General features: G+C 44.4%; 1 protein-coding gene across 1 annotated transcript in view; it reads right to left on the reverse strand.

Annotated features, from left to right (window-relative positions):
- Positions 1-352: 352 nt before the first annotated feature.
- LOC310776341 (adhesion G-protein coupled receptor G7-like) overlaps positions 353-14,877 on the reverse strand; it is a gene marked incomplete at both ends in the record, with an annotated part of 28,535 nt that continues 14,010 nt past the window's right edge. The window contains 8 exons of the mRNA XM_083636537.1: positions 353-356; positions 3,749-3,819; positions 6,840-7,008; positions 7,752-7,910; positions 8,774-8,855; positions 9,596-9,948; positions 12,992-13,104; positions 13,511-13,663. Coding sequence (XP_083492663.1) covers positions 353-356; positions 3,749-3,819; positions 6,840-7,008; positions 7,752-7,910; positions 8,774-8,855; positions 9,596-9,948; positions 12,992-13,104; positions 13,511-13,663 — 1,104 coding nt within the window. The remainder of the gene's footprint in view (positions 357-3,748; positions 3,820-6,839; positions 7,009-7,751; positions 7,911-8,773; positions 8,856-9,595; positions 9,949-12,991; positions 13,105-13,510; positions 13,664-14,877) is intronic.

A 14,877-nucleotide genomic window follows, 5' to 3' on the forward strand; every position in this document is an offset into this window, starting at 1 on the left:
CAAAAATAAAATAGATACAGTGGAATCCGCTTATAGTGATCACGGTTATAGTGATCAACCGCTTATATTGATCAAAAAGCTTCGTCCTGAATCATTCCTATACACACAAATAACTTGCTTATAGTGATCAATACTCCACTTACAGTGATCATTTTGGGCCATGTCCCACGTGAGAACAATGGAAAACATGTTTAAAACTACAGCAAATAAAATAAAAATTAAATTAAAGTTGAGGCTGACGCACAAGTATGTTTTCCGCTTTACCGCTGCACTACCCTGACGCCCACTTCAGTGGACCTTTTGACTTATTGTGCAGTCGTCTCCGCCATGCTTTCCTCTCTCTCCTCTGCTCTCAGCTGAGTGAGAGCACACAGAGACACAGAGCAAGTAGGGTGGGACTGATATCTGAGATCTCTCACACTCGCGTTGTGTTGGAGCGGAAGTAGTCATACATGTGTACATGCATAGCAAATCACAACAAAAAACAAAAACGATATAATGAAGTAGCCCGCAAGACTGAAATGACTAATTGGCCAAACGGAAGGCCAGATCTACCATATGGGCAAGTGCCCAGGGGCCCTCAACAAGAAGGGCCCTCCAATAAACTGTGTTTATGCTGCATGGCTGACCCATAAAGAGATTAAAGTGAACAGGCATAATCATTTATACCATCAATTTTCATTGCTCCTTTGATTCAATAAGGCCATTTCTGCATCCCAAACACTCAGGGAGGTAACCTTTGCACCCCACTTCAACGCCCCAGCAGAGAAATCCAGCACCTGTATCAGATCACATGTCCAACACCTGTATCAGATCACATGTCCAACACCTGTATCAGATCACGTCCAACACCTGTATCAGATCACATGTCCAACACCTGTATCAGATCACATGTCCAACACCTGTATCAGATCACATGTCCAACACCTGTATCAGATCACATGTCCAACACCTGTATCAGATCACATGTCCAACATCCATAGGCGCTGAGGCACTCCTTTCTCTGTGACACTCAGTGGCCTTGTGGTCTGAGTGTCCGCCCTGAGACTGGAAGGTCGTGAGTTCGATCCCCGGCCGAGTCATACCAAAGACTATAAAAATGGGACCCATTTGCCTCCCTGCTTGGCACTCAGCATCAAAGGGTTGGAACTGGGGGGTTAAATCACCATGTGATTCCCGAGCGCGGCGCACGCTGCCGCTCACCGCTCCCCCAGGGGATGGGTCAAATGCGGAGAACAAATTTCACACATTGTGTGACAATCAGTGGGACTTTACCTTTACTTTACTTTACTTGATTTATGTTTCTGCCAGTGGGTGCCCATGCCAACACAAGCCACAAGCCCCCCCGCCCCCAATGCTATAGTGTGGCGGCCGCCGCCACCCCCCAAAAGATGGCCACTTGAAGCCAGATTAGAAGAATATTAACATAGATTAGACTGTTGTGATGTAATTATTCAGTCGCCTTTTCTCCCTCACCTCTGTGTCACCTCTCCCTGCCCAGCTGCCCTGAGTTAAGCCCTCTGATTACACAATAATTTTGTGCCCAGACAGACCAAACCAGTTTAGCCTTTAGTTTAGACAGTTTATCCAACTTGTTCTCACTCCCATATATCTAATAATATATATCATCATCCTGTCCTCTTTGAACACTGCAATCTGGCTTTGCTAAACCCTGCTCATCTGCTATTAATTTATGCCTTTACCTTTGCTACTAGGACATCCAAGCAAGTTCTGACAGAGAGCAATGCCATTGGAGCATTGGACAAACACATTTGCATATTTCCCCATGCCTTGTTCCTTGTTCCTTACAAACTTTCCTTACACACTTTTGACATGGAAGTAACCAAATGAAATAAGTGCTGGGTGGAAATAATCATTAGCCTATTCTTAGCATGCAGTTTTGGAACATTCAATAAAGACAAATAAAAAATAGACTTGACACCCTAAGTGATACAGACATGGTATGAGAGTGGTATATATACCCGTCACACCAATTTCCGTTTCAGTGTAGAATGGTTAGTTCCATGCTCTGCTCTCCCCTAGGAGCACTGGGAGCAGGGGATTTGTCCCTCTCAACTTCTCAATGTATAGACAAGTTTCCTGGGCACTTCCGGTTTGCTTCCGGACTCGGCCGCGATCGTGTCTGTCGCTTCCGGTGTTTGTGAATACGGAGAAGCGTAGCATAGTAGCCATAGCAACCGCCGAAAAAATGCAAACTTGGGATCATTCTGCGAGTCTCCTATCTAATGAAAGAGTGTCTATCCCACACCCGTTGACAGTGGACACATGGGAAGATAATATGTGTAAATGGCCGAACGTAACTACAGGCAGGATTATAGCGTATTTTGAGGAATCAATGGCGGTGGACGGCAACGCGATGAACTATCTCAAAAGCTCCGAAGCGTCAGCCAAACTAACGTTAGGTTACAGTCCTCTCCTCTGTCACAGTCAGTCAGACTAATGTTAGGTTACAGTGACAGTACTCTCCTCTCTCACAGTCAGACTAACGTTAGGTTACAGTCTTCTCCTCTCTCACAGTCAGTCAGACTAACGTTATGTTACTGTCCTCTCCTCTGTCACAGTCAGTCAGACTAACGTTAGGTTACAGTGACAGTACTCTCCTCTCTCACAGTCAGACTAACGTTAGGTTACAGTCCTCTCCTCTCTCACAGTCAGACTAACGTTAGGTTACAGTCCTCTCCTCTCTCAGTCAGTCAGACTAACGTTAGGTTACTGTCCTCTCCTCTGTCACAGTCAGCCAGACTAACGTTAGGTGTCTCTCCATTCAAAAACAACCCAGTTTGCCTTGATCACTGCAAAACATGACATGCCGTGTGTAGCCTCCACACAATAGGGCTACACACGGTAAATCGTGGTAAATACGCAGCACAATACCCGTCGTGGTAAACAGAAGAAGACTGGGATATTAACTTTAAGGCGACTCACTTCTAGACTTGAATGAAATTGTATTCACCTACTATCTGCTCCGTGGATTACCATTTTACAATTTCGGAGACGAAATTGTAACATAGCAACGTTGGTCCACAAACGTTGCTATTTAAAAAAAAAATTGGGAGATCGGGTTGGGATTATAACGTTAGTTTGCCGAGTCGCACCTGGTAATCCAGAAATGGCGTTATGGTACCTTTGTCTACTTGTAGATCATCAAGAAACTTTAAATTAATAACGTTAGATGTGTTTAACAGAGCTGTATATCGGGTCTAGCAGCTGATCAGCAGCTCAGACAGCCTCAAACACGAGGTGATTGTCAGCTCTATAATTCGCAAAATAGCAGTGGATGGAAACGCGCACTGTGTTTTGTGACAGTCACGCACTGCACAATGTGTTCCAGAATAACCCATTGTTAATAACGTCTGCTAACGTTAGTGTAGCTGATGTTATCGATCGTTGTAAAAAAGTTTGGATATTTCGGCTGCTGCCTTCTGATGTGCTCGCTGCTGTGGACGCAATGTGGACTTAAACGGAAGCCGGGGACACGAAAGGCTGCTATGGCGCCGCCCTAGGAACGGCCCAGGAAACTTGTCTATATTGCCATTAGGGACAGACAGACACATCTCTCTGTCCCTCCCCCCCACAGCCAACATCCGCATCAGTGGCACCCTGGGGGCAGACAGCTTGGGGGCAGGGTGCACTCGAGTTGATTTGAATTAAGTTAATGCCAGTGCTTTGCGTTTCCTGTTCTTTTCTTTCTTTCTTTTTGCTCTGGGTGCAGGCAGAAGTGGTATGCCTGATGGCCGTGCAGAAGGCTTTCTTGAAGGTTGGTGTTCTTGCTGTGAAGAAGATGAATATCTGAAAACCCTGGAGAGTGAGCATGAAGAAAGTGGTTAGGATCACTCTTATTTTCTTATTGCTCGAGTTGATTCTTAGCTCAGGAAATGAAAAAGTGACTCTCTGCTGTTCCCTAGAAATTGACGTGCCTTTGAGGAAGGCACATAACCACCAATTGCTCCAGTGGAGGTGATCAGTGGCCACCAGGTGGAGCTAGTGATGGGCAGGCCCATTCTTTTCAAACAACCGGATCATTCAAGTTCATACATGTAAATGTATCAAGTTCATACATGTAAATGTATCAAGTTCATACATGTAAATGTATCGAACCTTCTGAGTTGTGATACTTTTTGCAAAAAACAGTGCCTGTTTCTCTGTGACACACCTACACAGAAACACAGTGCCTGTTTCTCTGTGACACTCCTACACAGAAACACAGTGTCTGTTTCTCTGTGACACTCCTACACAGAAAAACAGTGCCTGTTTCTCTGTGACACTCCTACACAGAAACACAGTGCCTGTTTCTCTGTGACACATATACACAGAAACACAGTGCCTGTTTCTCTGTGACACTCCTAGAAACACAGTGTCTGTTTCTCTGTGACACTCCTACACAGAAACACAGTGTCTGTTTCTCTGTGACACTCCTACACAGAAACACAGTGTCTGTTTCTCTGTGACACTCCTACACAGAAACACAGTGCCTGTTTCTCTGTGACACTCCTACACAGAAACACAGTGTCTGTTTCACTGTGACACTCCTACACAGAAACACAGTGCCTGTTTCTCTGTGACACTCCTACACAGAAACACAGTGCCTGTTTCTCTGTGACACACCTACACAGAAACACAGTGCCTGTTTCTCTGTGACACTCCTACACAGAAACACAGTGTCTGTTTCTCTGTGACACTCCTACACAGAAACACAGTGCCTGTTTCTCTGTGACACTCCTACACAGAAACACAGTGCCTGTTTCTCTGTGACACTCCTACACAGAAACACAGTGTCTGTTTCTCTGTGACACACCTACACAGAAACACAGTGCCTGTTTCTCTGTGACACTCCTACACAGAAACACAGTGCCTGTTTCTCTGTGACACTCCTACACAGAAACACAGTGCCTGTTTCTCTGTGACACACCTACACAGAAACACAGTGTCTGTTTCTCTGTGACACTCCTACACAGAAACACAGTGTCTGTTTCTCTGTGACACACCTACACAGAAACACAGTGCCTGTTTCTCTGTGACACACCTACACAGAAACACAGTGTCTGTTTCTCTGTGACACACCTACATAGAAACACAGTGCCTGTTTCTCTGTGACACTCCTACATAGAAACACAGTGTCTGTTTCTCTGTGACACACCTACATAGAAACACAGTGCCTGTTTCTCTGTGACACACCTACATAGAAACACAGTGCCTGTTTCTCTGTGACACACCTACATAGAAACACAGTGTCTGTTTCTCTGTGACACACCTACATAGAAACACAGTGTCTGTTTCTCTGTGACACACCTACATAGAAACACAGTGTCTGTTTCTCTGTGACACACCTACATAGAAACACAGTGCCTGTTTCTCTGTGACACACCTACATAGAAACACAGTGCCTGTTTCTCTGTGACACACCTACATAGAAACACAGTGTCTGTTTCTCTGTGACACACCTACATAGAAACACAGTGCCTGTTTCTCTGTGACACTCCTACATAGAAACACAGTGCCTGTTTCTCTGTGACACACCTACACAGAAAAACAGTGCCTGTTTCTCTGTGACACACCTACACAGAAACACAGTGCCTGTTTCTCTGTGACACACCTACATAGAAACACAGTGCCTGTTTCTCTGTGACACTCCTACACAGAAACACAGTGTCTGTTTCTCTGTGACACTCCTACACAGAAACACAGTGCCTGTTTCTCTGTGACACTCCTACACAGAAACACAGTGTCTGTTTCTCTGTGACACTCCTACACAGAAACACAGTGTCTGTTTCTCTGTGACACTCCTACACAGAAACACAGTGTCTGTTTCACTGTGACACTCCTACACAGAAACACAGTGTCTGTTTCTCTGTGACACTCCTACACAGAAACACAGTGCCTGTTTCTCTGTGACACTCCTACACAGAAAAACAGTGCCTGTTTCTCTGTGACACTCCTACACAGAAAAACAGTGCCTGTTTCTCTGTGACACTCCTACACAGAAACACAGTGCCTGTTTCTCTGTGACACTCCTACACAGAAACACAGTGTCTGTTTCTCTGTGACACACCTACACAGAAACACAGTGTCTGTTTCTCTGTGACACACCTACACAGAAACACAGTGTCTGTTTCTCTGTGACACTCCTACACAGAAACACAGTGCCTGTTTCTCTGTGACACTCCTACACAGAAACACAGTGCCTGTTTCTCTGTGACACTCCTACACAGAAACACAGTGCCTGTTTCTCTGTGACACTCCTACACAGAAACACAGTGTCTGTTTCTCTGTGACACTCCTACACAGAAACACAGTGTCTGTTTCTCTGTGACACTCCTACACAGAAACACAGTGCCTGTTTCTCTGTGACACACCTACACAGAAACACAGTGCCTGTTTCTCTGTGACACTCCTACACAGAAACACAGTGCCTGTTTCTCTGTGACACACCTACATAGAAACAGTAAAGTTGGTCCAAAGAAGATGAGGAGGAACCAAAGGTATAAAAGAGATACATGGCTATTGGCTAGCCAAACATTTCTTCAGGAAATTGGTTCCAATTGGTTCTAATGTTGTCCATTGATGCCAGTTAACCCCCAGAAACAGAAGAATACGAGCCAGAATATGGATATTGTTATAACTGGGCACTGCTATGTAACAATTGGTACAGAGGGGGATAGAGTTTCACAAATATCTTCTGGAGCCAGGCCATTTAGTACTTTATACAGTAAGTCATCAATAAAATCTTAAAATCAATTCTAAAACTAACCAGAAGCCAGTGAGAGGTAGGTACTCTAAATAATATTGTACCACAAAGTGGTTGTATTCTTGTAACCTACCTGTGTGGTGGTACAGAGGCAGAAGACGATGCTTAAGATGAGATGGGCCACTCCCTGCTCATGGTTGGTACTGAGCACCATGTAGCCCAGTATCCAGGAAAGGCCCAGTAACACAGCCACTGAAAAACTAGTGAGGAACTTCTTCCCCAAAGACTTTGTCTGCTTGGTACTGCACAACAGAAAGAGTAGGATTGGCCGTTATTCTTTAGTAAAACATAAAGTAAAACATTGCAGATAAATACATGTAAAAGTTGATACTGCATGATGGCTATTATCAATAATTCTTGTCCGATGCTGATAATATTGATTACAAAAATATAAAAAATATGACTACATGACTATAGTGACAGTTACTTACTGGGGCCTTCTTTTTTAAATATGTATGCTCCCTCTAGGTTATATCATCAGAAGACAGCATTGAATTCTATGCTGATGACACTCAAGTATATTTACGTGTAACCAAATTTGTGACACATTTATATAACTAGTGCAGTGTCTGTTCCCCTCCCTCCCCTTTCCCCCATTCACACATCATGTTCTCCCACTCGTATTTCTAACCCTAACCCTCCCACTCGTATTTCTCTCATTTCTTATATAACTCGCCCGTTTGGAGTAAAATAAACAATATAAAAGGGGGTGATTGACAGGTCGCCTGTCCAGTGATCGCGCAGCTTGCCGATCATGGACCAATAGTAGAGCGGAGCTGCGGCTCATGGGAAACCCCCATCTCCCGTGAGCTGTGCAAGGACACCAAGATGGCGACTCACAACACTTTGGTGCAAAACGTGAGTCCAAAAGATAGTGTGGTTTGTCCATATTATTTAGGTGGGTGGTTCAAACAGAGCAATAAGATACCTTCAAACAAGAGTTAGCTAAAGAGAATTATCAGGATCAATCTGCGTCCAACATTACCTGTTTAGGTTGGGATTTGTTCTGCATGTCTTTAGTACAAAGAAAAACAACAGTACAGCATTGTAGATGAGGACCAGGCCAACTGGAAGGAGGAAGCCCCAAAACATTGGTTTCCCAAAGTCAAAGCGTCCGTCGCTGTCCAGAGCTGCAAGCCAGCAACTTGAGGGTAAAAAAAGAAATAATAAAATAAAAAATAAAATAGTGACAGTACCGTAAAATTAATAAGAGCTCTTTGATTCTGAGTGACTGACACCAAAATCGGACGTTTACCGCAGATATTTTACATCATGAAACATTTTCTCATATCAAACTCCACTGTAGCTCCTGGAAATATCTGGACGTCACGCGATCTTTAAAATCACAAAGTGAAAAGGAAAAACATAAACATGTAAGAAAATTAAACATGTTGTCCCCGAGCATTGACGTAGTTCCACTCTTGATTCAGTCACATTCATTGTCAATGCCGCCCTCTAGCGGCACAAAGTCGACATTACAGTGTGACTAACAAACTAACGAAGAGGCCCCCCCTTTGGCGGGGGATAACTAACATAGCAACATCTATAATAAAGGCAAAATATTTGCGCTTTTAGCACTTTTATTGCCCTTTTTGGCGACACCTGATGTGTCCAAAGGGAACCTATTTGTTAGAACAGAAGAGACGAGTGCAGAGAGACAGACAGAAGACAGACAGAAGAGACGAGTGCAGAGAGACAGACAGAAGACAGACAGAAGACAAGAGGGCAGAGAGACAGACAGAAGAGACGAGTGCAGAGAGACAGACATAAGAGACGAGTACAGAAGACAGACAGAAGAGATGAGTGCAGAGAGACAGACAGAAGACAGACAGAAGAGACGAGTGCAGAGAGACAGACAGAAGACAGACAGAAGAGACGAGTGCAGAGAGACAGACAGAAGAGACAAGTGCAGAGAGACAGACAGAAGACAGACAGAAGACAAGAGGGCAGAGAGACAGACAGAAGATACGAGTGCAGAGAGACAGTAAAAGACTGTAATTGACCCACAATTCCTCCCGTCTGTATCCCAAAGGTGTGTGGACACTGTAGGTAGCTCCTAGTGTGATCACCACGATGACAGCTGGTACTCCTAAAATCACACAGGAAATCAAACTAGTTACAGGTGGCTTAAATTCAATATCAACAACGCTGAAGAAGGATTCGTGCTGCAACAACGTAGGATACTTTTTAAATAAACAAGCTATAAATTATCAGTTTGTTTTTATGCTACTATGGTCTGTATTCTGTCAAGGTAAGCAATAAACCAAGAAACGTCCACATGGCTCTTGCTCACTCTCACATATTCACTTTTCAATGCAGACCCACATCCCCCTGGCCACTCTCTTTAGCCACCCTACAAACCCTGAGCCTCTATGACCTCCCTACAGTATCCCTATCCTCTACTACCTTCCTATCTCTAGCTTCTCCCTGAGCCTTTCCCTCACCACGCCCCTTCCCACCACCCACACCCGCTAGCCATTCCCCCTTCTCACCCCTCCAATCGAAAATCAATCAGTAGCTACTTTTTTATGAATTAAAATTCAAATGGTGTCGGAGGCGTTCTGTTGAAAATGCAAACATTAAAACCATTCATTTCACTTCAGTAGTTTCACAAAACCGGCCAATGTGGGAGCACCCTGATGAGAGCTCATTTGGCCTGAAATGCGTCCGTCACTTTGAACTTTTCATTACCCGTGTGACACAAAGACGAATACATTTTGGCTATCCCAACAAACACTATTGTAAAGAGCACCTATTGATTGTTTCCTGCGGTACCATTGTGCTCCTAATCTTCATTCATTTCAAATATTTGAATGTTGAATCTCATACCCCATCCAATAGTAATGCTGAGGGGGATGAAGGCAGGTGGAAGACTGAGGCGCATTTTCTGGATGAGAAACATCAACTGCGTGCCGAACACAGCGTTCCACACAAAGGTCGCCAGCAGGAAGAAGTGGAGAAGAGCCGTCACTGCCGTGCAGCGGCCCTGATCTGGCTCAACATGGACGTCTGAATCAGGGACGGTGGTTTGGGTGCTGGTGGCTTCCACCTGGGCGCTGCTCGCTTCATTGGGGTTGTTGACTCCGGAGAGGAAGATGATGCTGAAGGCCAGCAGACTGATGCAGATACTCACAATTGTGGTGATCCGGGCCTTCCGGGTCTGCTGAGCTTTTCCTTGAAAACTGAAGAAGTTGAAAAGCAATCCTTAAAGGCTATTTCTGGTTAGTTTGAACCTCCTGGGCCTCATTGACCTAGCATCATAAAGATTGATTGTGTTAAAACAAATCAGTGAAGCCACTGTAGAGCTTGACATAGCTCTATTTTGTCAGGAACGCTGTCCATACCCTCAATGGCCAAAGCAAACTGTAACAGCTAAACCCAAAAAGCGATTAAAATACGTCAACACAATAACAATCACGCTGCATTTAACATTTTTAGTGAACAGCTATCACATTTCAGTTAAAATAGTCAATTTGATACCTTTTTTTATTTAGCAGTGCTCAGTTTACTTTGGTGGCTGCTGCTTTTCTACCACGTCCCCACATCCAAATTTGCATGATTGGCCAACTACCACAGACAATACAGTACAATATAAAGTACAATTGGTTGTATTATTGTGAATATAACAAATTCTGATCTGTAATTATGCTTAGGCTGGAGAAAAACTACCACAGCAGATTGTGGGCCCTATCTTGGTACAGGCCTTGGGCGCAAAAACTGGCGTTAAACGCAAAAAAACGTGCCTTGCGCCTGCCTCGGGAAGATGGCAACATGGTTTTAGGCCCCGAAATGCGCTTTACGCCAAAGAGGCGTGGCGCAGTGCCAGAATAGGCCAGAATGGGCGTTTCGGCCTTAAATACCGGCCTAACGATATCTTCCCCCCTGGCGTTTATTTAGCGCTTTTCAAAATCAGGCCTTATTCAGTGCGCCGTGGATATTCTGTGGTATTTACGCGCAGCTCTCCTCTCCCTCCTCACACTCTCTCTCACTCCCTCTCTCTCGTGCGTCAGACAGGCACAAAGACCAATGGAAAAAAGTTGTTATATCGTAGTTTTGAGCCCCTGTCATTCAGAGGCTGTTCTCTCCCCCTCTCTCTCAAACACTCCCTCTCTCTCGCGCATTAGACAGTCCCTCTCTCTCTCTCACTCCCTCAGAGGCTGTTGAGCCACATGTGAAATCTCCCAGCATGCATTGATGCTAATCCATTTCGACAGGAAATATCAACCAAATCAGTCTAAACTGCCTAAAGTGGTACATAGAAATAATGTTTCTGTTCACACAACATGCAATTCTCAAATATTTCAATATTGGCGAAAAATAAAACAGAAATCCAAACACAACCCTATGTGAAACATATATGTAATCCAGGTGGTATAAATATCCCTTGCAGATTTAACGTGATTTAGAGATGAGTGACAACCGTAACACGGTTCTACTGTGATGTCTTACTGTGATCTCCGCTCTGCAAGACTTGGCTTCGCCTACTTCACATTCACTTTTACAATAAAAACACATTTATGCAATGACTTTTACATAATGTAGGCTATATTTATGTGCATCATCTGCAGCACTGGAGAAGAAAAGGAAGCGAGAGAAAACGATATCATTCTAATCTGGACAAACTTTCACCAATCTAATCTCATCATGACATAGGCCACATGGGATAGGCTATATTTTTCTAGCCAATGCGTTTAGAACATTCTTTTCACTTTGATCTGCTATAGTGTAGCGTATTTACATGCTTGCAGTATTTAAACTGCAGTTCGATTGGTTTGAGAAGCATAATAATATGGAATAATATATGAGACAGACGGGGATGAAAGGGGGGGGGGGAGCTCAGAGCGCTTGGCTTTTCTGACCGGACTGGATCGCTCCGTGGAATTGGAGCTTAAAAGGGAAGATTGTGATTTGTTTACTGCACTTCTCCAATGAGCAGATTGTGCACAATTTTACGCTTAAAAGGCGTGGTTATAATGCTTAAGGCTGCGTGTAGCGCCGATACCAAAATATGTGCGCTGGTCCAAGCCCCCTAATCTGCCCTGCGTCTGGCGTTGGGCGCAGTTCATAGGCCGATGCAACGATAGAGCCCTGTGTCTATTGCTGTGGGCACGAAAGACCTCCTGTAATGGTCATATATATATATATATATATATATATATATATATATATATATATATATATATATATCCACATGTGGCTATATTTCAGTATTTATGTTATGCCTTGTCTTAACTCATTGAGTGCCAATGACGTCGATCGGCGTCAAAGTAAATAGTAACGTTCAGTGCAAATGACGTCGATCAAATGCGTTTTTTGACGGTGGGACGTGGATCAAAGCCTCAGGCATCTCCTGTACAAATATTGTAGCTATTGAAGGTGTATAACCTATTTTACGGACTCATTAGGTGGCGACAGTGCTCTCCAGATTAGGGAAAGGTCAGGAAAACAGCAGGAAAAAGCCCCATGATGAAAGAGAAACCGCTCATGCTGCAGCCAGAGCCATATAGATTGCTCTGGCTGGAGCTGACGTTGGCTGCGAACAGCAGTCAATCCGCGCCCACAACTGAGCCTCTCTGTCTCTGCTGTATAGTTTCTCCACACGATTAGCCGCCAGAAAAGCAGCACCCGACGCCGAAGGGCCAAACCATTCTCAGCAGTCCGGTTTGGCTTTTCCGTGTCGCGCTGGGAGCCGGCGCACAAAAACGGAGCACTCCGAAAATAGATGCTGGGTGCGTGAGGCTGTGTGTTAGTGTGGGGAGGAGTTTGCAGCTGAGGGGGGGAGAGGGAGGTGGGGCACGCAGGGCACCACACAACTACACCACGTCACTACATCAGAAAATATTAGCTTCAGACTCAGTGAATGTGCTTGAAATGCTTCATTTCACAAAAGGCGGAATATCTCAGCTTCTAATTTGAAACGCCTGTTTTTGCTCAAAACAACCTATCTTCTCCGGCTCATAACTAAAGAACGGAAAATGGTATCAATAAACTTTTTTTTGCTGATGATACAATAGAGTCTCCTCGTTCTTTGTGCGTGTTCGGTGTTTACATAGTAATATCACACAATATTCTGTGGACCTCGAGAAATCACTGAAAACGCTCTGAAACTCTGGCACTGGGAGCGTCCGTTCTCCAAAAGTGGCTGGCACTCAATGAGTTAATGTCCTAATGTCTGTGTCTTGAGATCAGGTTAATTTCTGCATGTGGAGGAAAATAAGGTGTTACCTTTCCGTAATGTGGTGAATGATTGTTATTGTTAAGCCAATGATAGAGAAAGATAGTCCAATGACGGACATATAGCTCAGGGCTTCTGCATATTTGTAATTCTCCCTGAATATCTGTTGGAGAAACAAAATCAGAGGACAGAATCAAACAATCAAACAGTGATTTCTCTACACATTAAAAGTATGTTACTTTTATATTTGACATCACGACAACAGAACAGCACTTCTGGGTGCCACTGCACCAGTAACTTAAAGGTTGCAATTTTTAGAATTGAGTGAATTCAGTAAATAGTACAGCCTTGCTAACAGTGAGACACTCAAGGCTGACTCCATAGAGTCCCATTATAAAGGCTGAACAAAAAAGCCTTAGTGCAAACAGTTTTGGTGCTATCTGCAATCCAGTAATAAGAAAAAAGAAATCATATTTCTCCGTTTACCGTCATCCTATCTGTAATGTTGGTTTGGTAAAAAAACAACAACATTTGAATGAAATTGCCACAATAGAGCCAAAGCACGTTACCATGAGTGCAGCGAAGTTAGTGGTGTGGCTACAGAAACATCGCAGAACTCCATCCGATGCGTTGCCCTTGGTGCAGCCGTGAGTGCTCCAATCACCCAGTTTGTAGTCCCAGAACACACAGGCGTAGTCATACAGCGCTGCATTGGTGATGATCTAAAACATCAACAACAATAAATACATGTTGCCGGGTTCTGTGACATTAAGGTTAATTTTGATACACTACTGTGTACTTCGACAAAAGCAGCAGTGTTTACAATTATACTTTACTCCAGCACATACTAAAACAAAAGAACGTTTGTGGGATATGTGTATGGTCATCTTCCATTTTTTTTCATGATAAACTAAATAAAATCAGATATAAGCTGCAGCATCGTGATGTCATCTGAGAAGTGCTGAACCAGGAGCCCAGCCGGGCCCAGAGGCCCGTATATGACTTGAATGTCAGCCGACGGATCATGCTTGACGTGGAGCATTTGTAAGAGGAACGCGCTTTGAATGGGCATGCTTAAGAATTACGGTGTAGCCATGGGCCGGCTGGGCGTTACATCAATCAAACCAATCAGATTCCCATCTCTCATTCCCTTTAACTCATTGAGTGCCAGCCACTTTTGGAGAACGGACGCTCCCAGTGCCAGAGTTTCAGAGCGTTTTCAGTGATTTCTCGAGGCCCACAGAATATTGTGTGATATTACTATGTAAACACTGAACACGCACAAAGAACGATGAGACTCTATTCTATCATCTGCAAAAAAAAGTTTATTGATCCCATTTTCCGTTCTTTAGTTATGAGCCGGAGAAAATAGCTTGATTCATCCAAAAACAGCAATTTTTTTCTAGAAGCTGAGATAATTGGCCTTTTGTGAAATTAAACATTTCAAGCACATCACTGACTCTAAAGCTTGCTGCTGGTGGGCATCGGATATTCTGGCTTGCGTTTGTCAATCCTGTCCTGCTGCCTGGGTCTGTCTGGGTGTTGCGTGCTGCTCTGCGTGTCCCCCCCCCCCCCCCCCCCCCCCCCGCCCCGCCTCGCCTCAACTGCACACTCCTCCTCCTGTCTGTGGTGGCTCTCTGCTGAGTTTGCTGTGCGCGACATCCAGCTTTTTTACAGCGTTCCGCGTGTGTTTGTCACCGGCAACGATGCTTCCAGTTGAGAATAATAACAACTCCACGGTGTGGATGTGCGGATGTGCTGTCGCAACCGACACGGAGCGGCTCAATTGTGGGAGCAGATTGGCTGCTGCAGGCACAGCTGCAGTAACGTGCTTCAGCATATCGATGCATACGGATGCGATGCGATTTCCGTTTCCATAACGACTTCTTCTTTGTTTTTTCCTTGCCTTTCTGTTATGTGGAGAGCACTGTCGCCA

This window comes from Poromitra crassiceps (genome assembly GCF_964638095.1).
Source record: "Poromitra crassiceps genome assembly, chromosome: 5".
Classification (NCBI taxonomy): domain Eukaryota; kingdom Metazoa; phylum Chordata; class Actinopteri; order Beryciformes; family Melamphaidae; genus Poromitra; species Poromitra crassiceps.